At 45.9% G+C, this 25,189-nt stretch overlaps 1 protein-coding gene across 1 annotated transcript in view; it reads right to left on the reverse strand.

The window, feature by feature from the left end:
* LOC144674610 (docking protein 4-like) overlaps positions 1 to 24,918 on the reverse strand; it is a 154,303-nt gene extending 129,385 nt beyond the window's left edge. The window contains exon 1 of the mRNA XM_078535881.1: positions 24,731 to 24,918. Within this exon, the coding sequence (XP_078392007.1) occupies positions 24,731 to 24,796 (66 nt within the window). The 5' untranslated portion in view covers positions 24,797 to 24,918. The remainder of the gene's footprint in view (positions 1 to 24,730) is intronic.
* Positions 24,919 to 25,189: the final 271 nt, after the last annotated feature.

A 25,189-nucleotide genomic window follows, 5' to 3' on the forward strand; every position in this document is an offset into this window, starting at 1 on the left:
CTCTATCAAGTCTTTTCTTTAAGGAAAAGAGTCACAGCTCCTCCAATCTATCCTCCATAGCCACAATTCTTCATCTCTGGAATCATTCTTGTGAATCTCTTCCGTATTCTCCCCGATGCCTTCACATCCTTCCTCAAATATGACACCCAAAACTTGACGCAGTACTCCAGATGAGGCCTAACTAGTGTCTTAAACAAGTTCAACATAACCTCCCTATACTTTCACTCAATGCCCTTATTAATAAAGCCTAAGATACTGTTTTATTAACTGCTCTCTCAACCTTCTCTGCTGTCTTCAATGACATATATGTACTTATATACTGAGGTTCCTCTGTTCCTGCACCTCCTTTAGAGTAGAGTATCTCCCTTTATACTGCCTCTCCATATTTTTCCTGCCAAAATAAATCACCTCATACACTTCTCTGCATTGAAATTTATCTGCCCAATGTCTATGGTCATTTGAAGTTCAAGACTATCCCCATCACAGTTGACAACATTTCCAATCTTCGTATCATCTGCAAATTTTGAAATCATGCCCTGAACACAATTTAAATGCATTGTTAAGACTTCCTTAATAGTGTCTAGCACTTCCCTGATTGACGCCAGGCTAACTGGCCCTTTGTCAGATTTTAGTCCCTTTAATTTCTTCAACGCTTTTTTCTCTGCTGATATTAATTTACTTGATTCCCTCTCTTTTTAGCCCCTATGTTATTGTCAATTTCTGACGTGGAACTTGTGTACTACTGTGAAGACAGACAAAATCTGTTCAATGCCATTTCCTCATTCCCCATGATGATTTCTCCTGTCGCTGCTTCTAAGGGACTAATGTTTACTTTAGTTACACTCCTTTTTTATATACTTGTTAAAGCTCTTATAATCTACTTTTATATTCCTGGCTAGTTTGCTCTTATATTCTATTTTTATCAGCTTTTTGGTGGCCCTTTGCTGGTTTCTACAATTCTTTGCAACATTATTAGTTTTTTTAATCTAAAATTATCCTTAATTTCCTGGGTGAGGCATGGTAGGGTATGTTTTGCTGAGTTTTTGTTTTCCATATATTTTTATTGAACATTTTAATTGTTTGTTTCTCACTGTTCATTTATTGCCATAACTTTTAGACTATTTACCCAATTAACCTTAGCCATTTCTTACCTCATACATATGTAACTGACTTTGTTTAAGTTTATGATTCTTGTTTGTGGTTGGGGTATGTCACTTTTGCACTTAACATGGAATTGAATGGCATTATGATCACTCTTTCCAAGTGGATCTTTTACGATGTGAGAATGGATTTTAAAAAAATATATATTTTGGGGAATATTGTGGATTTTTTTTTTTAAAAATAAATAAATGAGTGCCTATGTGGTTTAATTAAGCTGGGCAAGAGTTTGATAGGAGTCAGGTTGTCTGAGGGTTGGAAACATGAAAAGGATTGGGGTGATAAGTTTGAGACAAGTAAACAGATTAATCTAACATTTGCATGTTTAGATAAGTTGAGCGTTTGACTCCCCTTTGATATTCAAACAGGTGACAAGAAAAATGTTTGCATCTTGCAAGAATTCATAGGTAAACAAAGTGGGAGTATGATATTTTTATTGACTCAAAAGCAAAGACACAATGGAAACATGAACAATCTTATATTTGGAATAGTTTGTGTTTCAAAGGGGTGTGAGAACAATGGGACTGAGATGAAAGGTATACCAGAGTTACTGTGGATAGCTGAGCTGGAGGTGGCTAGAGCTGTTTGAGCTGTTGAGAAGTCTTGGGCTGCAGCAAGCAGTTTTATTCTGAAGTGGATTCCATAGCAAAGTGGAAGAGGGTACAGGTCATGTAGTACACCTTTACTGAAGCTACATCAGTTTGCCTTGTGTAATACTGGATTCCATATTTAAACATCTATAAAGGAGTGTTGCCTGGAAGGTGTTTACTTGTGGGTTTAACCCAGTAGAGTTTTGGGGGAATGTTTGTAAGACTAACCTTAATTGTGTAACTGCAATCTTGTGTGCTTAAGTTTGCTTTTTTTGTGCTTAAGTTTGCTTTTTTTGTGCTTAAGTTTGCTTTTTTTGTGCTTAAGTTTGCTTTTTTTGTGCTTAAGTTTGCTTTTTTTGTGCTTAAGTTTGCTTTTTTTGTGCTTAAGTTTGCTTTTTTTGTGCTTAAGTTTGCTTTTTTTGTGCTTAAGTTTGCTTTTTTTGTGCTTAAGTTTGCTTTTTTTGTGCTTAAGTTTGCTTTTTTTGTGCTTAAGTTTGCTTTTTTTGTGCTTAAGTTTGCTTTTTTTGTGCTTAAGTTTGCTTTTTTTGTGCTTAAGTTTGCTTTTTTTGTGCTTAAGTTTGCTTTTTTTGTGCTTAAGTTTGCTTTTTTTGTGCTTAAGTTTGCTTTTTTTGTGCTTAAGTTTGCTTTTTTTGTGCTTAAGTTTGCTTTTTTTGTGCTTAAGTTTGCTTTTTTTGTGCTTAAGTTTGCTTTTTTTGTGCTTAAGTTTGCTTTTTTTGTGCTTAAGTTTGCTTTTTTTGTGCTTAAGTTTGCTTTTTTTGTGCTTAAGTTTGCTTTTTTTGTGCTTAAGTTTGCTTTTTTTGTGCTTAAGTTTGCTTTTTTTGTGCTTAAGTTTGCTTTTTTTGTGCTTAAGTTTGCTTTTTTTGTGCTTAAGTTTGCTTTTTTTGTGCTTAAGTTTGCTTTTTTTGTGCTTAAGTTTGCTTTTTTTGTGCTTAAGTTTGCTTTTTTTGTGCTTAAGTTTGCTTTTTTTGTGCTTAAGTTTGCTTTTTTTGTGCTTAAGTTTGCTTTTTTTGTGCTTAAGTTTGCTTTTTTTGTGCTTAAGTTTGCTTTTTTTGTGCTTAAAACTTTTACTAATTTTAAGAACCAAAAGTGTTACTGGAACTCTTACTGCTGAGATTGGTACATCATCTTCTCGTTATTAGAATACAAGAAAAAGGTTACAGCCCGTAAGCCAAGTTTCCCTCTGGGATTTGGTTTATGTAGCAATTTAACACCGGCTGTGGTCATAATAAGTGACATTACTAATTAACCCTGATTCATGACACAACACTCTATCTAAGATAGCTTTATCCCTAGTTGGTTCCACAATGCATTGCTACAAGAAACTGTCACAAACATTCTGCAAACTCATCTTCTACACCACTGTTGCCAATTTGATTGTCCCAATCTATATGAAAATTAAGGGCTGAATTTTCCAGTCAGCATGTGGGGGTGGGCCCAACACTAACACCAACACGTAAAATGAAGCATTGACATTGGGCATGCGTCCCAATGCCATAGCACGTCATCTTGATATTTCATTCGACAGGCACGCGTCGGAGGTGGCTGTGCACCCATCGAAATGTCAACGGCCTATTAAGGCCATTAAAAAAAGTAAAGTAGTTAAGAGCTTGAGGTTAGCAGGCAGGTGAAGAGCCCAGGCAGCCTTTCTTTTTCAGGGAGCCTTATCCACTGGCAGGATGAGGTTTCCTTAAGCTTTTATAAAACAAAACTTTCCAAACTTCACAAACATGTCCCAGCTCACATGAGGACACATGTTTAAATTTTTACTTTGAATGGATTAGAGAACTTTTTAAATAAATAATTGCCTCTGAGATTGCTGCGCAGGCCCCGACTCTCCCTCCTCCCCCTGCCCACACAGGTAGCACTGAGCACTACCGGCCGCAGGTTACTCTGGGCGGGTCTTAATTGGCATGCAGCTGATCGCAAGTGGCGATTGGTTCCACACCCACCCCCACCTGCTCCCACCCAGGTGGGGGCTGCCTGCCATAGGAAGAATTCTCCCCAAAGTTTCCCCACAATTATTACATTGGCTTTATTATAAGCTGTTATAATTCTTTATTTAATGCTCTGCTGAATGGTATAACTACTTTTAGGCAGCCTATAAAGTACTCCCACCACTGTTTTTATGATTCTTGCTATTCCTGATTTCTGCCCAAACTGATTCTACTTCATGATCTTCTGAGCCAAGATCCTTTCTCATTAATGTCCTTATGTCATCCTTCACTATCAGGACTACCCCTACACCTTTGACATTCTCTGACTTTCTGGAATATTGTGTACCTTTATTTATTTCCCAACCTTGGCCACCTTGTAACTATGGGAAGAAATTTTGCCCCCATTGGGCGGGGGTGGTTGGGAAGCTGACCACTGCCTGTGATTGGGCCGTAACTGTGGTTTCACACTGACAGGCCAATGAACGCCCAGTGTGAAACATGCACTGCAGTGCTCAGCACTGCCTGTGGAGGGGGTAGGAGGATGAGCAGGGAAATTTGCGCATGCGTGTGGGTGCGCACAGGAAAAGCTCCCTGAGGTACAGAGCTTCCTCGGGGAGCTGAAGATATAAAAAATCAAAAGTAAAGAATTTTAATGTTATAAACAGTGCCCTGGCATTGTCACATGAGCAGGGACATGTTATTAATGAAAAGCTAATTTTTTAAAATTTGCTATTGGAAACCTCATTTTCGTTCATGGATGAGGTTACCTAAAAATGCAAAGGCTGCTTGGCGTTTTCACCTGCCCGCAAGGTTGGACGGGCAGTGAAAAATTACATTTAATTATTACTTTAATGGCCTTAATAAGCCTGTTAATTGTTGGCGGGCACGCTGCCAACTCTTGCATGTGCCCGCCAAATGAAATATCACACGAGTGCTCGATGATGGGGCGCTTGCCTGAAGTCATCACATGTCATTTTACACTCATTCAGGTCGGGTATGCGCCCGCTTGAACAAAATAAAAATTCTGGCCCATGTCTCTCTGTAATGGTGATTAGATCTAAACCATCTACCTCTTTGTGCTGGTGCATTCAGATAAAGAACCCTTAATTGCATTTTTTTTTTACATTTCCCTGAAATGACCTTATTTGCTGATGTTTAATTAAACTCTGTCCCTGCCTCTCCAACTTTGCTGGTCCTTGCCCGCATTGTGCGGCCACAACTTTTCTTTTGGATTTCTAAATCTACCCAGAACTGAACCCTCCCCTTCCACCAATTTTAGTTTACAGCCCTAGTTATACAATTTAACAAGACATTGGTCCCAGTCCAGTTTAAGTGGAGACCATCCCAATAGAAGAGTTCCCTCTGTCCCCAGTACTGGTGCCAGTGCCCCTCTTGCCACACCCCTCTTTAAACCATGTTTAATTCTCTGATCTGCTTTACCCTCTGCCATTTAGCACATGGCCTACGCAACAATACACAGATCCATCTTTGAGGTTCTACCTTTTAATTTGGACCCTAACTCTTCAAACTCTCAGCAAAATGTAATTCCAAGATCTACCTATGTCATTGGTTCCTAAGTTCAACATGGTAACTGGATCCTCCCCCTCCCGCTCCAGGTTTGGCTCCAGCTATGAGGAAATGTCTTTAACCCAGGCAGGCAACACAACTTTCAGAACTGCAGAGAACACTATTCGTCCCCTTGACTATGCTGTTGCCTATCGCTATCATGTTTCTTCTCACTTCTTCCACTTGAATGACTTCCTGTACCACGGTGCTATGGTCAGTTTGTCCATCCACCCTGTGGGCCTTGCTCTGATCCACTCGGGTAGCAGCTCCCTCATACCTGTTGGTCAAAGTGAAGCACTGTATTCCTGAATCACTACATACCTACCTAACTCAGTCACACTCTGCTGTCCCTGACCACTGACCAGCTTTAAAATTCTACTTAACCTAAGAGGTGTCTGTCTCCTGGAGCCAAATGTTCAGGTGACCCTGCCCCTCCCTGATTTCCAGTAATGCCTGCAGCTCGGACTCTGGGTTAATGAAGGAGCTGATGTTCCTCAGCTGCTGACTCCTGCTGCTGCTGTGGTTGCCCTGGATTATGATGCTATCCACAAACTCCCACATGTTGCAATCAGAGCACCACTTGCCCTGCCACATCTGTCCAACCATACTTATTTAGTTATGTAATTATTTTTTGTGTAGTTCAGTAAAGCAAGTTAATGGTGAGTTAGTTTCCTAGCCTGGGGACATTAGATCATTCATCAGCTACTGGAGATAAAACAAAATGAATAAAGAGTAACACTTTCTCTCCCCTCTGTGCTAAATTGCACCTGTACAAAGTTCCTGGGCAGAATTTTCTGCCTATTGGGAGCGGGTATGGAGCTGTTCACTGCATGCAATTGGCTGTGCGACGCTGTTTTACGTGGGCTGGCCAATTAAGGCTTGCCCAGCGTGACGCACAGCCGGAAGCGCTCAGCGCTCCCTGTGCAGGCGGGGGAGGATGGAGAGTCGGGGCCTGCGCTCTTTCACACGGAGCTGCCTCCGATTAATTTCAAATTTAAAAGATTACAATTATTTACATGTGTTCCCTCATGTGACAGTGTCACATGAGCTGGGATATGTTTAAGAAATGTGTGAAAAACATTTATTAGTTTAATAACCTCATCCCGCATGCGGAAGAGGTTTCACGAAAAATGTGAAGGTTGTCTGGGCTCTTTACCTGCCCACCAGCCTTAAGGTTGGACAAGCAGTCCTGTCAATTATTTAAATCACATCCTAATGGTTTTAACAGGCCTCTGACAGTGCGGCAGGTGTGCAGCCACATCCGGCGTGCATCCAGCGAATAGACGATCGGAATGACACGCAGTGGTGTGGGGATGCAAGCTTGATGTCACCACACAGCATTTTACACGTCAGCGTGGCGCGCCCACACACCGGAGAAAACTCTGTCCCCTGATTTGGTACAGTTTCTGCATCACAAGCATCATCTCATCTCACTCTGTGCTTCCCCTACTCATGAAGCTGAGTGTAGTGGGAAATGGCACATTTTCATATTGGCAGACAGTGAATAGTGGAGCAGTGGTGGGCCCACAGCTATTTACAATCTATATTAATGACATAGATGAAGAGTCAGAGTAACGTATCTGAGTTTGCTGATGATTCTAAGCTGGGTGGGAGTGCAAGCTGTGAGGAGGACACAAAGATATAGACAGGTGAAGTGAGTGAGCAACAAGGTGGCAGATGGAGTATAATGTGGGCAAATGTGAGGCTATTCATTTTGGTCATAGGAATAGAAAGAATAATATCTATAAATAGTGCTATTCAGAGGGGCTTGTGTCCTTGTACATGGATCACAAAGTTAGTATGCAGGTGTAGCAAGTGATTATGAAGGCAAGTGGAATGTTAGATTCTGTTAAGTAGGGATTGGGATATATTGAATGGTGGAGCAGACTCGGGGGCTGCTTGATCTACTCCTGTTGCTATTTCTTTTTTTAAAAAAACAGGTTCTCCTTGTTACCCTCAAGTGGTTATCCCTCAGCTGTTTTGTGGGAGCTTGCTCTGCACAAATTGATAGTCATGTTTGTCCTGGCCAGAACCCAGGAAGGAAAAATATATATTTATCTATGTATAAAAACATATTTTCTGTTTTTCAAAATGGACAATTGCTGTACTGAAAATGGCCACAGCTGATCACATGATTGTAGTTGTGGAAGCTTCAGAGCAGCTTAAACATGAACAAAAACTAACACATCAAAGCCCCTGGAGTGTAACACTTCTTGCATGGTACAAACATTCCAGCCAAACCAACACAGCATTCTGTTGTAGGGTGGCTGAGTTGTACTATTAGTGTTAGAGTTGAACTGCAGACACTACTTTAGTGGAAACTTTAAGTTCATTTACAATATACTCAGCAGCAACTACATGTGAGCTTTCAACTCCAACTCTATCTCTAACTGTCTGAGGTAGAACATGCTACTGTCCTATTGGTTACTACAGATCATGTGATCATTCCTATCAAGTTTTATTCTTAAAGGTACATTACACACCAAATAAAAGTATTACACACTAAATAAAACCATAATTACTTCATTCCTCCCCCTTTAACTTGGCTATACATATTTACAAATTTTTCAAGACAACATTACTTTGGATAAGGAATTTACAGGTTCAGTCTCAGGTGATTTCCTGGTCCATGTGGAGTGCCACAGCTCCACAACTTCAGATTCCTTGTCAGGAACCTCCTTTCCCAGAGTTGCCTGAACATCAGTTGGCACTTGCAGTTCTGTATCCTCAACTCTTACAGGAACATCAGACATGTCAGTCCTGGGTTGAGTATCCTCAACAGGAAAAGCAGACCCAGTCATAATCACTGGTGGAACCAAATCTTGATGATTTGTCTCTTTCTTCCTTAAATGGCCAACATGTTTACGAATGATCCGGCTTTCTACATCCACATGGTAAGATAGAGGTCCAGTTATTGCACTTATTTCACCTGGTAACCACTTTGGTCCTTACCCAAAATTTTTCACATATACCGGCTCTCCCACAGTAAATTTCCTTTTGCAACTATGCCAGTCAAGTCTAGTTTTCTGGCTTCCCTGACTCCTTTCCACACACACTAAATAAAACCATAATCACTACAGATTCGCAGATGATACATTTGTACCAGCCAGCTCTGGACAAAAGCAAACAACTCATTTGGGACTATTCATCTCCAATTTTCTACTAATGGTTCTTCAGTTACCTGCTCAAAACACAATAGGTTTTTACAAAGGCGCATTGTTAGCTTAATAACTCGACCTGAAACCACCCTGCCACATGGCCAAGACTTGACTTGTTTGAATTCCTTTAATTATACAGCTTTTGAATTTTATCTTTAGTTGCGCTTTAACCTCCAAAGAGAACTGGACTCCAGGCGAGCAGCCTACCTTTGATCTCCATCTCTCTCCAAGGGCAGCATATTCAAGTCATTGGCCAGGCACCGCAGGTGGGCCTGGGAGCAGTTGGGAAATGGTCCTCCACCCACAATTGGCCCCTGACTGCATGCTGGCTGGCCAATTAGTGGCTAGCCTACATGAAAGGTGCGCTGAGAAGCTCAGTGCTGCTGGGGGTGAGGGGACAGTGAGGGCTGGAGGAGTTAGAGTGCAAAAGTCTGCTCATGCACAGGGGAGCGCACAATGAAAGCTCCCTGAAGGAGGAGAGCTGCCACAGGAAGCTGAACAAGTTTAAAATCAAAAATAAAGATTCTGAAAATGTACAGGACATGTCCCCACATGGTGATCATAAACGTTATAAAAATTGTCATCTTTTTTCAACTAATGTTGAAGGTAAGGTTGGACAGGCATGGAAAAATAGGTTTAAATTAATTGATTAATGGCCTTAATAGACCTCTCGACTTTTTCAGTGGGTGCGCTGCTGACTCTTGCGCGTGCCTGTTGACCGAAATATCGTGCATTATTTTATGCCTGATCACGCCTGCCCACGGGATGTAATATCCTGCCCAGGTCTCCAGAGAGAACCCTGTCATTCACCTAGAGAGTGAACCGAGGATACAAAAATACTTTGCTGCATCTTCAGCGGACTCAACCTGCAACCAAGTTCCTAGGACCAAGACCAGGCATTCTGCCAGACAAAGCCATCTGAAAGAACCTTCCTTGGACATTGGTTCTGGCCTCTTGACTCATGTGAAACAATAACTCTTATTTTTATCGTGGTCTTTGCCCTGAACCCCTTTCTCTCCCTTATCCCTCTTTCACTGTATGAATGCAACCGAGGATGATGTTGGGAAACCCCTTTTATGTGTGCGCAAAATAAATCTCCTCTTATTTTACCCTATATTGAGTTTGCTGTGGGGTTATTAATAGAGGATTGGATAATTCCAGAACTGAAGGAGAAAATACACCATCACCTACAAAATGAGGGGAGAAATCAGGGCTGCTTAAATGAATCTTCCTCCTGTCTGTAACTCATTTCATACATTACACCAGTGACTACACCTCAAAAGTATTTTTATGGCTGTAAAGATTTTAAAACATTCTGCAACGATGAAAGACGCTGTATAAATACACATCTTGGGTAAAAAGTGAAAGTCACTGTCGTCCCAGAGGACAATAGGCTGCTCTCTCATTAGACAGATGAATGGTGGTGGGCTTAACCTGCGGGTCAGCACACCTCAGGCCGGGGCGAGGTTGAGAAGGCAGGGCCTTCATGGATGCCTTCATTATGGGACTTGAACCCACGCTGTTCACATCAAATCAACTATCCAGCCAACTGAGCTAACCAACCCCCATATAGCTTAGGGTCTGTGTACTGAAGAGAGCAGCACTGCTTAGGGATGAGGGGGCAGGGGCGGGGGTGAATGGAGCAAGCAAAACTGGAGAAAATCAGGGGTTCAGGGCAGAACCTTGAGGCAATCATTCCCATAGGGTGACTAACCAAATGGGATAGTCACATATATTGCTGATTGTCCCACATCCTACATGTGTTCTTTCCGGGGTGGTATTTGTGCCATATTTGAGGCTGCGAGTCTGTCTCGACTTTGGAGCTCCCTGCCCATCTAATTTTGCCCAGCTCAGTGCACCCATCATCTGCCACAGGGTGATGTCGGACTCCGAGCCCGGAGAGCAGAAAGCCCAATATAGACGTTGGCTGGTGTGAAGTTTTGAATGGAGCTGAGCTGAAGCTGCATGGAGGAGGTACATATAAAAATCATGGACCCTCTGGAAAAAGTGACTATAAATGTCAGAGCATCTATCACACTGCGGAGTGAGAGTAATCTAGATGTTGGCAGGCCCAGAAAGCTGACAAACACAAATTGTATTTTGGTTGTTGTCACTGTTCATGTTAATGAGCAAAGTGTGTTTGGGTGGGCAGAGGGAGGGAGGGAGAGGTTTGGGTTAACGGAGAGAAATACTAGAAAGATTGTCCCTGATGACTTGTGTTTAAGGCAATATATAGAAAATATATTTAAAAGGCTGCTGCGAGAGAGTATTGTATAGCTAGACCCATCTATTGCACGTTAATATTTTAAACTATCTGGAGGACTGTGTGAATAAATGAGGAGCCATTATGTGAATGTTATCTTTCTCTCATTCGGGGAGAAGATCTGATGGGACATGGGGGGAGGAGAAGGTGAGAATGCCCAGATCAGCTGAGGAGCTTTGGTCTTTTCCAAGGATCAGCACCTCCCTGTGGCTGACACATTAAACAGTACTCTAAAAGGTGATGTGTCCAATTGCCTGTAAAACTGTAACATTTCAAACTGTTGTGGAGATGCAGTGTCATTTGGGAATAATTCTGAACAGAATAAAATCTGCTGATCTCAAGCCGCTTGAATAATGTGATTCTCCCCCAGTGTCACTGAGAATCAGAGAATGGGTACAGTGCAGAACAAGGCCATTCAGCTCATCACGTCTGTGCTGCCTCCCTGAAAGAAAAGTGTCACTGCACCATGTAGTCCTGTATGTTCCCCTTTTCAGATAATAATCTCATTCCTTTTTCAATGCCTTGATTGACCCTGTCTCCCTAACACTCTCAGGCAGTGCATTCCACATCCTCACCATTCACTGTGAATAGTAACTGAGGGTACAGCCTCTCCTGCTGTCTATCAGGGTTCACGTGATGTTCTTGGAGGCTCCAACCAATGAGCCCTAAGTATGGGTAATCTGAGTGGTGGGGATTCCTGACGAGATTCCTGATTGAGCATGTAGCATCTGAAAAGCTCTCTAATGAAGTTCCTGTTTTGTTGTTGAGACGTGTCCTGTCCGTCAAGTCATTACACTGTGTGAAGAAGCTTCTCCTCATGTCGCCCTTGCTTCTTCTGCCAATCACCTTAAATCTGTCTCCCTCTGGTTCTCTACCCTTTCACAAATGGGAATAGTTTCTCCCTATCTACTCTGTCCAGGCCCCTCATGATCTTAAATACCTCTATCAAATCTCTTCTCAACCTCTTCTCCAAGGAGAAGAGTAAGTTTAACATCTGTCATTGGGGAAAAAGATAGAGTCTATTATAAAGGGTGCAGGGCATTTAGAAATACATATTATAATCAAGCAGAGTTAGCATGACTTCATGAAGGGGAAATCATGCCTGACAAATTTATTAGAGTTCTTTGAGGATGTAACAAGCAGGATAGATAAAGGGGAAATAGTAGATGTGATATATTTGGATTTCCAAAAGGCGTTCAATAAGGTACCGCACATAAGGCTACTTAAGATAAGAGCCGATGGTGTTCGGGGTGGTATATTAGCATGGGTAGTGGATTGTTTAACTAATAGAAGACAGAGGCCAGGATTTTACAGCCCCGCCATGGCGTTTCTCCCCTCGGCAGATCCGGCAAGCTATTTAAATCTCCTCCATTCAGTTTGGTGGGACCATAGTATCCCGCTGGGTGGGGTACACCATAAAATCCTAACTCGAGAGTTGGGATAAAGGGGACATTTTCAGGATGGCAACCTGCAACTAGTGGAGTGCCACAGGGATTAGTGCTGGGGCCACAATTATTTACAATCTATATCAATGACTTGGATGAGGGAAGTGAATGTACTATCACCAAGTTTGCGGATGACACAAAAATAGGTGGGAAGGCAAGTGGTGAGGAGGGGAGAGTCCAGATGCAATATAATGTAGGAAAATGAGGTTATGCACTTTGGCAGGAAGAATAGAGGAGCTGAATATTATTTAAATGGAGAAAGACTGCAGAAAGCTGCAGCACAGAGGGATTTGGGGGTCCTCGTGTATGAATTCTAAAAAGCTGACATACAAGTTCAGCAGGTAATAGGGAAGGCAAATGAAATGTTGGCCTTTATTTCAAAGGGAATGGAATTTAAAAATAGAGAAGTTCTTGCTAAAACTACACAAGACACTAGTTAGGTCACACCTAGAATACTGTGAACAGTCTTGGTCCCATTATATAAGGAAAGATTTACTGGCATTGGAGGCAGTGCAGAGAAGGTTCACTAGGTTGATCCCGAGTATGGAGGGATTTTCTTACGAGGAGAGGTTGAGTAGGCTGGGCCTGTACTCATTGAGATTTAGAAGAATGAGAGGCGACCTTATTGAAACATATAAAATTCCTAGGGGGCTTGACAGGGTAGATGAAGAGAGGTTGTTGCCCCTTGTGGGAGAGTCTGGGACCAGAGGGCATAATCTCAGAGTAAGGGGTCGTCCATTTAAGACAGAGATGAGGAGGAATTTCTTCTGAGGGTAGTCAATCTGTGGAATTCTTTACTGCAGAGGCTGGGTCGTTAAGTATATTCAAGGCTGATATAGACAGATTTTTAATCAGTAAGGGAATCAAGGGTTAGGAGGAAAAGGCAGGAAAGTGGAGTTAAGGATTATCAGATCAGCCATGATCTCATTGAATGGCAGAGCAGACTCGATGGGCCGAATGGCCTACCTCTGCTCCTCCAGTCCTAACTTGTCCAATCTATCTATGTAACTGAAGTTCCTCATCTCTGGAATCTCTTCTGCCTCTCCTGTGCCTTCACATCCTTAAGTTCTTGCTTTTGTGCTTTACGCCCCTATTAAAAAAGCCCAGGATACTGTCTGCTTTATTAACCATACTCTCAACCTGTTCTCCCACCTTCAATGGCTGGTATGCATATATACCCCCAGGTCCCTCTACTTCTCTCTATCACCTCATCAAAAAACTCAAGAAAGTTAGTTAAACATCATTTTCCCTCAACGACTCAAAATAATTGTTAATTAATTTTCTACCTAATTATCATTTGTAGCAACGTCACCACCACTAGTCTTTAACTACTTTCTTCTCCCTTGACTCCCACCCCACCACGCCCTGCTCTTAGAGCACCCCTCCACACACCCCCACCACCACACTGCTCTCACAGTGACTAGAGTGCTCCTGCCCCCACCCCAGGGTCAAAGTGTCCCTTGTCTTATTCCCCAAGAGTTGGGCTCTGTGAAGGGACTGTGTGTCTTCATCTTTTCCAGGAGCCCCAGCTTCAAACTAGGACCTGCCTGAGCAGCACCTCGAGAGCCATCTGGTGGCAGTGTTGCTTCACAGTTCAGATGTCACGAGTTGAGGGCCAGCAGCTGGCAGTGTGAATGGAGTTCCAGTGTAATGGGGGCACAGTGCCTGCTCTGGCAGGGTGGACGGAGTTCCAGTGTAATGGGGGCACAGTGCCTGCTCTGGCAGGGTGGACGGAGTTCCAGTGTAATGGGGGCACAGTGCCTGCTCTGGCAGGGTGGATGGAGTTCCAGTGTAATGGGGGCACAGTGCCTGCTCTGGTAGGGTGGACGGAGTTCCAGTGTAATGGGGGCACAGTGCCTGCTCTGGAAGTTCATGGGTGTGCAAACAAAGGGAGAAGGCAGCCAGAGTATCAACAGGTAAACAGTTCAAACCAGGGACAAGCTCAGATTTCAACAGATCGGGAAATCTAACAAAAACAAATCTAAATCTTTGACTGATTAGAGTGATGGGTCACAGAGCGACAGCGATATCCTTCAAATCAGGCAAGAGCGGGGGAGTCTCATGATGTTACAGGCCTCTTCGCCCAGTGTCGATCCAGAGTTACTAGGCTGCATTTTGTGCTCCCACTGGGCGCATTTTCGCCCAACCCGCCTCCAAGTCCCAAGTGTGGGGGTGGGGGTGCGTAGGCAGCTGTCGAAATTGGCAGCCCAAAAGAGATAACCAATGGTCAGTTAGGCTTGTTACCAAGGCGATTGACCCTGATAATATGCTGCCCATGCCATTAAGTGTTTGGTGTGGGCAGTGGAGCGGGATTGAGGGGAAGGGAGGTTCGATCTTTGGGGGCTGCCCTTTGCTGATCAGCCCCCGTATAATGGAACCCACCCCCTCATTCCTACCCACCCACAGCCTTAATTAGACTGTCCAGCAGCTCCAGTGGGCGGCCTTCCTCCCCAGTGAGAGGCGGAAGTCTCACTTGACTCTCACTTAGCCCTCCCACAGTGCATTATAGATGTTGGGTGGGTTGGCTCCATGCTAACCTTTCTTCTGGAGATGGGTGAGCCATCCGCCCACCCATATTATTCAGCCTATAGCATCACTATGGAACAGCCCATTGAGTTCGTGTTGGCTCTCTGCAGAGCGATCGTCAGTCCCATTCCCCTGCTTGATCCCTGTAACCGTGTAAGTTTATTTGTTTCAGATGCCCATTGAATTTCCTTTTCAACTCATTCATTGTCTCCGCTTCGTCCACACTCTGCGCAGTGACATGACCACTCGCTGTGTTAAAAAAGCCCTTCCTCACATTCTCCCTGCATCTCTTGTCCAAAACCTTACATCTGTGTCTCCAGTCCTTGCAATCTGTCACTTGATGCTGAAATCAGCACAGTTTCAATGCTGCAGCTGTTATAACCAAGCTGAGTTACAGAGTGTGGATGAATAGAAACCTGACTGAGAACACCCAACTGCGAGCCTACAAGCCTGTGTCCTCAATCTACTCCTCTGCAGTGGTGAGATCGGGACAGCATAGTCTAGGCAGGAGAAAAGGCTGAGCAGTTTCCACCTTCCCTGTCTCAGACGTGTCCTCAGCATCTCTTGACAGGACAACGACACAATTCAGAGGTCCTGGAGTGCACTAATTCCATCAGCATACACTCATTACTAAACCAATGATTTCTACACTGGCTCAGCCATGTTCATCCATGGATAACGGCCGGAAAGCCAAAGAACTTCTGTACAGTGAACTGACCACTGGGTCACAACCTCCTGGTTACCTATACGTCCACTACAAGGACACCTGCCAGTGAGATATGAAGATGGTGGACATTGACACCTGACAACTGGGCGACAGCAGCTGACGACCATGACCTCTGGAGGCTGACTGGAAAGACATTGCAAGAGATGAGCAGAATTGAAAATCTCAGCTGGCTGAGATGAGGGCCCAGGGAAAACAGAGGCCGGAGAATCTTGCACCTTCTCTGGCCATTGACTTCCTCTGCAGCAAAGGCAGCAGAGACTGCCGAGCTAGACTGGGGATCCTGAGTCATACTGGGTGATGCTGAAGATAGAGTTGACCACCACGGTGTAAACCAGTATCTTAGAGTCATAGAGGACTACAGCACAGAAAAAGGCCCTTCGGCCTATTGAGTCTGCGCTGGTGAAACAAATACCGAACTATTCTAATCCCATTTTCCAGCACTAGGCCCATTGCCTTGTATGCCATGGCATCGCAAGTGCACATCCAAATACTTCTTAAATGTTATGAGGGTATCTGCCTCTACCACCCTTTCAGGTAGTGAGTTCCTGATTCCCACCACCCTCTGGGTGAAAAAATTCTTCCTCACATCCCCTCTAAACCTCCTGCCCCTTACCTTAAATCTATGCCCCCTGGTTATTGATCCCTGCGCCAAGGGGAAAAGATCCTTCCTGTCTACCCTATTTATGCCCCTCATAATTTTGTACACCTCAGTCATGTCCCCCCTCAATCTCCTCTGCTCCAGGGAAAATAACCCCAGTCAATCCAATCTCTCCTCATAACTAAAAATCTCTAGCCCAGGCAACATCATCCTCTGCGCTCTCTCCAGTGCAATCACATCCTTCCTATAATGCGGATTCCAGAACTGCACACAATACTCTAGCTGTGGCCTAGCAGTGTTTTATACAGTTCCAGCATAACCTCCCTGCTCTTATATTTTATGCCTCGGCTAATAAAGGCAAGTATCCCAATGCCTTCTTAATCACCTTATCTACCGTCCCGGCGGACATGTACACCAATGTCCCTCAAACAGCATTGGACCCAACACCGATCCCTGTGGAACCCCACTGGATACCGGCATCCAGTCACAAAAACACCCCTCGACCATCACCCTCTGCTTCCTGCCACTCAGCCAATGTCTTAGGAGACAGAATGCTGCAAAGGACTCCTTGTACCATCAGCTAATGGGAACAGCTTTCCTTTATCTACCTTATCTCGGCCTATCATAGTCTTGTACAGCTCCATCGAATGTCCCCTCAATTGTTAATTATATAAATCAAGGCTGTATGTATACAGGTAGGGGCGCTCATGGATAATTGCTGACTCTGTTAGTAAGAGTCACTGCGCAAGGCCGATGATTGAATTCAATAAGGCTCCTTCAAAATTTTGATTTTTGTTACAGTGCCCTTTTAAGGAGCTGTTAATTAGTTAATTTGATTGTTAGCTGTTGTTTATTTTATTGGTGTACTGAAAAGCGTATAAAGAGTCACTTATTGGCAATGATGGGAGGGATAGACTTAGGAGCTTTATATTTGTAATATTTCACTTTGTGAATAAATCTAAAAATGATGAAAGATTGACTTCTGCTCTCCTCTGTACAAATGGGCTGGAAGAAGTTTAAGATGAGAGCAGAGAATGGTTGCTGAAAGGCAAAGGTGGGAAGTAAGATTTTTTTAAGACAGAAAACGACAATGTGAGTCGTTTTGTGAAGAATGATCGAAAGCAAGTGTAAATGGTCTGGGTAGGATTACCTGCCAATGTTCTCGGTCTGAACCTTATCCTGAACCAGTGGCTGTGGGGACATGGGTTACATCTTTACCAAAGAGGAAATAAGATATGACCTTGGCATTGTCACTTCCAAACAAAAGTTAACTCAGAGGCAAAGTATTTTGTGAGCTGAATGCCTGTCAGTTGGATACTGAGGAAGGTTTGGATTAAATTTACTGGAAAGATGATTTATGGGATGCCATGGTCAGATTGATAGATTTTGAAAGATGGACAGTCATTCCATGGAGGAATATATCGTGGGCTTTAACAGACTTATTAAAGATCGCAGAAATTAAATTTGGAGATTCTTGTTCAGTGCTTGCATTTAAGTTACTGGATAGTGCTAAAGTGTCGCACATGTACAGGCTCCTCTACTTAACTGGGGTTCAGTTCTCAGGGAAAGGCTCCCTTTTGGATCAGGCGTTTGCTGTCTTGGAAAGGTTCCTGGGGAAGCAGTTATTTCCAGTGGCCTTGACAGCACAAGGGGGACATTCCACAGTGTCACATAGTGTGGAGGGCCCAAAGATTGAGGAATTTCAAGATTGTCCAGATACTGGACACTGGTGGCAGTACAAAAGAGTTACATACAGAAGGAATGAGGGTGAAAGCACATTTTGTAGATTAGGACACTGCAGCATATAATAGGATTAGAGCAGTAACAGTATGTGAATGAACCCTGGAATAGCAGGCTAACAGGCGTTGCCAGTGTGACTCAAAATATTATGTGGTGAACTGCCCAAAGTGATGCAAACCAAACTGCCACAAAGGCCAGAAAAGGAATGAAACCAGGCAGACCACACCGCATTAACCTAGGCACTGGAAACAACAATGGCAAAACCAGCCCTGTCGACCCTGCAAAGTCCTCCATACTAACATCTAGGGGCTGGTGCCAAAATTGGGAAAGCTGTCTCAGACTAGTCAAGCAACAACCTGACATAGCTATCCTCACCGAATCATACCTTACAGATAATGTCCCAGACACCACCATCACCATCCCTGGGTATGTCCTGTCCCACCGGCAGGACAGGCCCAGCAGAGGTGGCAGCACAGTGGGATACAGTTGGGAGGGAGTTGCCCTGGAAGACTTCAAAATTCACTCCAGACCCCATGAGATCTCATGACATCAGGTCAAACATAGTCCTCCATGTTGAACACCAGTTGAAAGAAGCATTGAATATGGCAAGGGTACAGAGTGTACTCTATGTGGGGGACTTCAATATGCATCTCAGTGATGGTCAGGCCCGGATTCTGCCTGGGCCACTCAGCTCCTGACCTCATTACAGACTTGGTTCAAACATGGATAAAAGAGCTGAACTCCAGAGGTGAAGTGAGAGTGACTGCTCTTGACATCAAGGTCACATTTGACCGAGTGTGGCATCAAGGAGCCCTAGCAAAACTGCAGTCAAAGGGAATCAGGGGAAAACTCTCCACTGGTTGGAGTCATACCTAGTACAAAGGAAGATGGCTGTGGTTGTTGGAGGTCAGTCATCTCAGCTCCAGGACATCACTGCAGGAGTTCCTCAGGGTAGTCTCCTAGGCCCAACCATCTTCAGCTGCTTCATCAATGACCTTCCTTCCATCATAAGGTTAGAAGTGGGGATGTTCGCTGATGATTGCACAATGTTCACCATTCGCGACTCCTCAGACACTGAAGCAGTCCATGTCCAAATGCAGCAAGACCTGGACAGTATCCAGGATTGGGCTGACAAGTGGCAAGTAACATTTGCACCACACAAGTGTCAGGCAATGACCATCTCCAAGAAGAGAGAACCTAACCATCGCCCCTTGACGTTCAATAGCATTACCATCACTAAATCCCCCACTATTAACACCCTTGGGGTTACCATTGACCAGAAACTGAATTGGACTAGCCATATAAATACTATGGCTACAAAAGCAGTTCAGAGGCTAGGAATCCTGTGGTGAGTAACTCACCTCGTGACTCCCCAGAGCCTGTCCACCATCTTCAAGGCACAAGTCAGTAGTGTGATGGAATACCCCCCACTTGCCTGGATGAGTACAGCTCCCACAACACTCAAGAAGCTTGACACCATCCAGGAGAAAGCAGCCTGCTTGATTGGCACCACATCCACAAACATATGTAAAAAGCAAGAGGGCTGCCAGGGAAAGGGTAGGCCCACTCAGGGACAGAGGTGGGAATCTGTGTGTGGAGCCAGAAGAAATGGGAGAGATACTAAATGAGTACTTATCAGTTTCAAGAGAAGGACTTAGCGGTCGATTTGTCTAGGGAAGAGTGTGTAGATAGCCTGGATCATGTTGAGATCAAAAAAGAGGAGGTGTTAGGCGTCTTGAAGAATATTAAGGTGGATAAGTCCCCAGGGCCAGATGGGATCTACCCCAGAATACTGAGGGAGGCGAGGGAGGAGATTGCTGGGGCCTTGACAGAAATCTTTGTATCCTCACTGGCTATGGGTGAGGTCCCAGAGGACTGGAGAATGGCCAATGTTGTTCCATTGTTTAAGAAGGGTAGCAGGGATAATCCAGGAAATTACAGGCCGGTGAGCCTTACATCAGTGGTAGGGAAATTATTGGAGAAGATTCTTCGTGACAGGATGTACTACCATTTGGAAGCAAATAGGCATATTAATGAGAGTGAGCTTGGTTTTGTGAAGGGGAGGTCGTGTCTCACTAACTTGATCGAGTTTTTCGCGGAAGTGACAAAGATGATGGACGATGGAAGAGCAGTGGATGTTATCTACATGCATTTCAGTAAGGCCTTTGACAAGGTCCCTCATGGCAGACTGGTACAGAAGGTAAAGTCGCACGGGATCAGAGGTGAGCTGGCAGGATGGATACAGAATTGGCTTGGCCATAGAAGACAGAGGGTAGCAGTGGAAGGGTGCTTTTCTGAATGGAGAGCTGTGACTAGTGGTGTTCCACAGGGATCAGTGCTGGGACCTTTGCTGTTTGTAGTATACATAAATGATTTGGAGGAAAATGTAACTGGGCTAATTAGTAAGTTTGCAGACGACACCAAGGTTGGAGGAGTTGCAGATAGTGAAGAGGATTGTCAAAGGATACAACAGGATATAGATCAGTTGGAGACTTGGGCGAAGAAATGGCAGATGGAGTTTAATTTGGACAAATGCGAGGTAATGCATTTTGGAAGGTCTAATACAGGCAGGAATTATACAGTAAATGGCAGAACCCTTAAGTGCATCGATGGGCAGAGGGATCTGGGTGTACAGGTCCACAGGCCACTGAAAGTGGCAATGCAGGTGGATAAGGTAGTCAGGAAGGCATATGGCATGCTTGCCTTCATTGGCAGGGGTATTAAGTATAAAAGCTGGGAAGTCATGCTGCAGCTGTGTAGAACCAAAGGCCACACTTGGAATATTGCGTGCAATTCTGGTCGCCACATTACCAGAAGGATCTGGAGGCGTTGGAGAGGGTGCAGAGGAGGTTTACCAGGATGCTGCCTGGTCTGGAGGTTATTAGCTATGAGGAGAGGTTGGAGAAACTTGGATTGTTCTCACTAGAGCAACGGAGATTGAGGGGCGACTTGATAGAAGTTTACAAAATTGTGAGTGGCATGGACAGAGTAGATAGTCAGAAGATTTTTCCCAGGGATAAAGAGTCAATTACTAGGGGACATAGATTTAAGGTGAGAGGAGAAAACTATAGAGGACATGTGCGGGGCAAGTTTTTTACGCAGAGGGTAGTGAGTGTCTGGAATTCGTTGCCACAGGAGGTGGTGGAAGCAGGTACGATAGTAGTGTTTAAGAGGCAGCTTGACAAATACATGAATAGGATGGGAATAGAGGGATACGGACCCCGGAAGTGCAAAATGTTTTAGTTTGACAGGCAATATGATCGGCGCAGGCTTGGAGGGCCGAAGGACCTGTTCCTGTGCTGTACTTTTCTTTGTTCTTGTTCTATTCACTCCCTCCACCACCGACATACAATGTGACCATCTACAAGATGCACTGCAGTAACTCAACCGTGAGCTTTATCATCTAGAAGGACAAGGGGAGCAGATAGATAGGGACACCACCACCTGGAAGTTCCCTCCAAGTCACTCACCATCCTGACTTGGAAATATATCGCCGTTCCTTCACTGTCATTGGGTCAAAATACTGGAACTCCTTTCCTAACAGCACTGTGGGTGTACCTACACCACATTGACTGCAGCTTCTCAAGGGCAAGTAGGGATGGGCAATAAATGCTGGCCTAGCTAGAGAATCTCACATCCCATAACAGAATACATAAAAAATCTGAAACCCTGAGTTTCCCTGCTGCATATAAAGTTTCCCTGTGCTGTGCCTATGTCCTCTCATTCTTCCTGACAGAATATAGTCCAATGGCTACTTGTTTCTCCTCAAATCCCCTCACAGTCCTCTTCACAATTTAACACATTCCCTATAATCTAGAAATATTGACTCTGTGTCCCTTATAACCAGAAGCTAACCATTGTTACACACAGATGAACAATACAGTTATTTTAAAATAAACAGGAACAGGTGTAGGCCATTCAGCCTATCAAACATCTACCAGTCAATAAGTTCATGGCTGATCTGACTGTGGCCTCGACTCCGCTTTCCTGCCTATCCCCATAACCTTTGCCTCCCTGTAGGTGAAGAATCTGTCTAACTCAGCCTGGAATGTGCTCAGTGAGCCAGCGTCCACAGCCCTCTGAGGGAGAGAATTCCAAAGACTATGACCATTTGAGAAGAGATTCCTCCTCATCTTACAGCACAGAAGGTGGTCATTCAGCCCATTATGTCCAGGCAGGATCTCTGTAGAGCAATCCAAACAGTCCCATCCCCCACTCCAATCCGATAGCTTTAACACTGAACCTGTAAATCCCTAAAAGACCCTCTGCCATTTACTCAGTGGGGTATTCATGCCTCCGTGCTGTACCTTAATGTTATCAACAAGCCCCCTCCCAATACCCCCCCAGATACACTCCCCAATTGGAACACCCACTCTGCCCCCTCCCAAAACCCCTTCCAGATACCACCCCCAATATGCCCATCCCAGTATGCCCTCTGAATAGCACTTCTGACTGGCCCCCCCTCCCAATACCCAGTCCCAATACCTCTCCACTCCAGCTACCTCTTATCCCTCCCCTCCTGACACCTGAACTCCTCCTCCTGCCATCCCACCCCCATACTCACACTATTGTAGCCCTGGGGCGAGGGTCTGACTCCAGGGGGTAGGGGCTGACCATTTGGGGGAAGTGGGGAGGTTCTGACCTGGGTTTGGGGCCTGACCCTGTGGGGGAGGGGCTGACCCTGGGTTGGGGGGCGGGGAGAGAAAGGGCTGGCCCTGAGGTTTGACAGTTTCTTTTTGAGCATCATTATGGAATGGTTATCATATTCTGTATCCTCCCATATACCATAATCCCAGCGAACTCCAGTGATGCTGCATTTCACCCCCGCTCCCCCGTCACTCCATCCCCCCTCACCTCACTCCCCATCACTCTGCTCCCACTCCCTCCCCCCGCCCTCTCTCCTTCTCCCCCCCGCCCTCTCTCCTTCTCCCCCCCTCCCTCTCTCCTTCTCCCCCCGCCCTCTCTCCTTCTCCCCCCCGCCCTCTCTCCTTCTCCCCCCGCCCTCTCTCCTTCTCCCCCCCGCCCTCTCTCCTTCTCCCCCCCTCCCTCTCTCCTTCTCCCCCCCGCCCTCTCTCCTTCTCCCCCCCTCCCTCTCTCCTTCTCCCCCCCTCCCTCTCTCCTTCTCCCCCCCTCCCTCTCTCCTTCTCCCCCCGCCCTCTCTCCTTCTCCCCCCCTCCCTCTCTCCTTCTCCCCCCCTCCCTCTCTCCTTCTCCCCCCCTCCCTCTCTCCTTCTCCCCCCCTCCCTCTCTCCTTCTCCCCCCCTCCCTCTCTCCTTCTCCCCCCCGCCCGCTCTCCTTCTCCCCCCGCCCGCTCTCCTTCTCCCCCCGCCCGCTCTCCTTCTCCCCCCCGCCCTCTCTCCTTCTCCCCCCCGCCCTCTCTCCTTCTCCCCCCCGCCCGCTCTCCTTCTCCCCCCCGCCCGCTCTCCTTCTCCCCCCCGCCCGCTCTCCTTCTCCCCCCCGCCCGCTCTCCTTCTCCCCCCCGCCCGCTCTCCTTCTCCCCCCCGCCCGCTCTCCTTCTCCCCCCCGCCCGCTCTCCTTCTCCCCCCCGCCCGCTCTCCTTCTCCCCCCCGCCCGCTCTCCTTCTCCCCCCCGCCCGCTCTCCTTCTCCCCCCCGCCCGCTCTCCTTCTCCCCCCCGCCCGCTCTCCTTCTCCCCCCCGCCCGCTCTCCTTCTCCCCCCCGCCCGCTCTCCTTCTCCCCCCCGCCCGCTCTCCTTCTCCCCCCCGCCCGCTCTCCTTCTCCCCCCCGCCCGCTCTCCTTCTCCCCCCCGCCCGCTCTCCTTCTCCCCCCCGCCCGCTCTCCTTCTCCCCCCCGCCCGCTCTCCTTCTCCCCCCCGCCCGCTCTCCTTCTCCCCCCCGCCCGCTCTCCTTCTCCCCCCCGCCCGCTCTCCTTCTCCCCCCCGCCCCTCCTATTCACCCTCCATCTCATTCCCCCTGACCAAGAGGATGATACCTTGACTCCAAGTGTCCAGATATGAAGAGAGATTGTACAAGCCCGGCTTGTATTCTCTGGAATTTACAACTTTCGGGGTGATTTGATCGAAGTTTTGAAGGGATTCAGGGAACTGTTAGGGTCAGTTGAGAGAAAGCATTTCCACTGATTGCAGAGCCTAGGATGAGGGGACAGAGTGTAAGAATTAGTTAGACCCTTCAGAAGTGAGATTTGGAAACAACCCCACACACAAAGGGTGATAGAAGTTTGGAAACTCTCCTGCAAAAAGCTACCGATGCGAGATCATTGGTAAGTATTAAATCTGAGATTGGTAGACTCTGTTGAGCTGATGCATTAAGGGATCTGGGGCAGTGGTGCATTTATGGATTTAGCTCACAGATCCTCCAGGATCACATTGAATGGTGGAACAGACATGAGGAGCTGAATGGCCGCCTCCTGTTTCCAAGATTTCGCCCCCCTGTCCTCTCCCCACCACTCTCCTCTATCCTCTGCCCCCTCCCCCCTCTCCCCACCACTCTCCCCACACCCTCTGTCCCTCCCTCTCTCCGTCGTTCTCCCCATTACCCTCCCCTATCCTCTGCTCCTCCCTCTTGCTGCCTCTCCCCGCTGCTCTCCCCTCTCCTCAGCTCCAACCAAAGAATCGGCCTCATTAATCCTGCGTGTTGGTCACAGTCTCAGATCAGCTCATTTCACAAATAAAATACTGGGAGCTGAGCTAGCTGTCTGCGTGTATCAACAGCCATATTGGGCAGTATGCCAGTCAGTGTGTTTTTAAAATTTATTTATGGGCATCACTGGCTATCACTGGCTAGAACAGCATTTATTGCCCATCCCTAGTTGCCCTTGAGAAGGTGGTGGTGAGCTGCCTTCTTGAACCAGTGCAGTCCATGTGGTGTAGGTACACCCACAGTTCTGTTAGGGAGGGAGTTCTAGGATTTTGACTCAGCGACAGTGAAGAAACTGTAATATATCCCCAAGTCAGGCCGTGTCATTGTGTCAGTCAGTGTGTTTAATCAGTGTACCAATGTGTCAAATAGAACAACAGTCACACTTACCCCCAGCTTCCTGCTCTTCATCCTCACGTATCCCTGTTTCACAATGTCATTGAAATTTGAAGCCATTCTATTGGAGAATCTCCCAGCCTATCAGCTCCGTAGTTGCTGCCTTTTTTCCTCGTCCTTTCTTTCCACGAACCCTGTCCTCGAACTTTTTACCACCTCTCCATAGCGACTGTGTGTTTGCTGTTCAACAAAACAAGGCAAAATATGTCAGAATTCCCTACTCCAATTCTGACGACAGAGAGAGAGATAGTGCCGGAGAAGAAGAACAAGATACAAAGAGAGGCAGTGAGGTAGAAAGATGAAGAGGAAGTAGGAGAGAGAGAGTGGGAGACAAGTTGGAGCACAGAGATATGGGAGAGTAGTGCTTCATAAACTGAGTGCTAAAGACAGGAATTTGGTACGTGTTGGAACCTTCAGCTCCTTCATTAACCCAGAGTCCGAGCTGCAGACATT

This window comes from Cetorhinus maximus, unplaced genomic scaffold (genome assembly GCF_964194155.1).
Source record: "Cetorhinus maximus unplaced genomic scaffold, sCetMax3.hap1.1 HAP1_SCAFFOLD_726, whole genome shotgun sequence".
Classification (NCBI taxonomy): domain Eukaryota; kingdom Metazoa; phylum Chordata; class Chondrichthyes; order Lamniformes; family Cetorhinidae; genus Cetorhinus; species Cetorhinus maximus.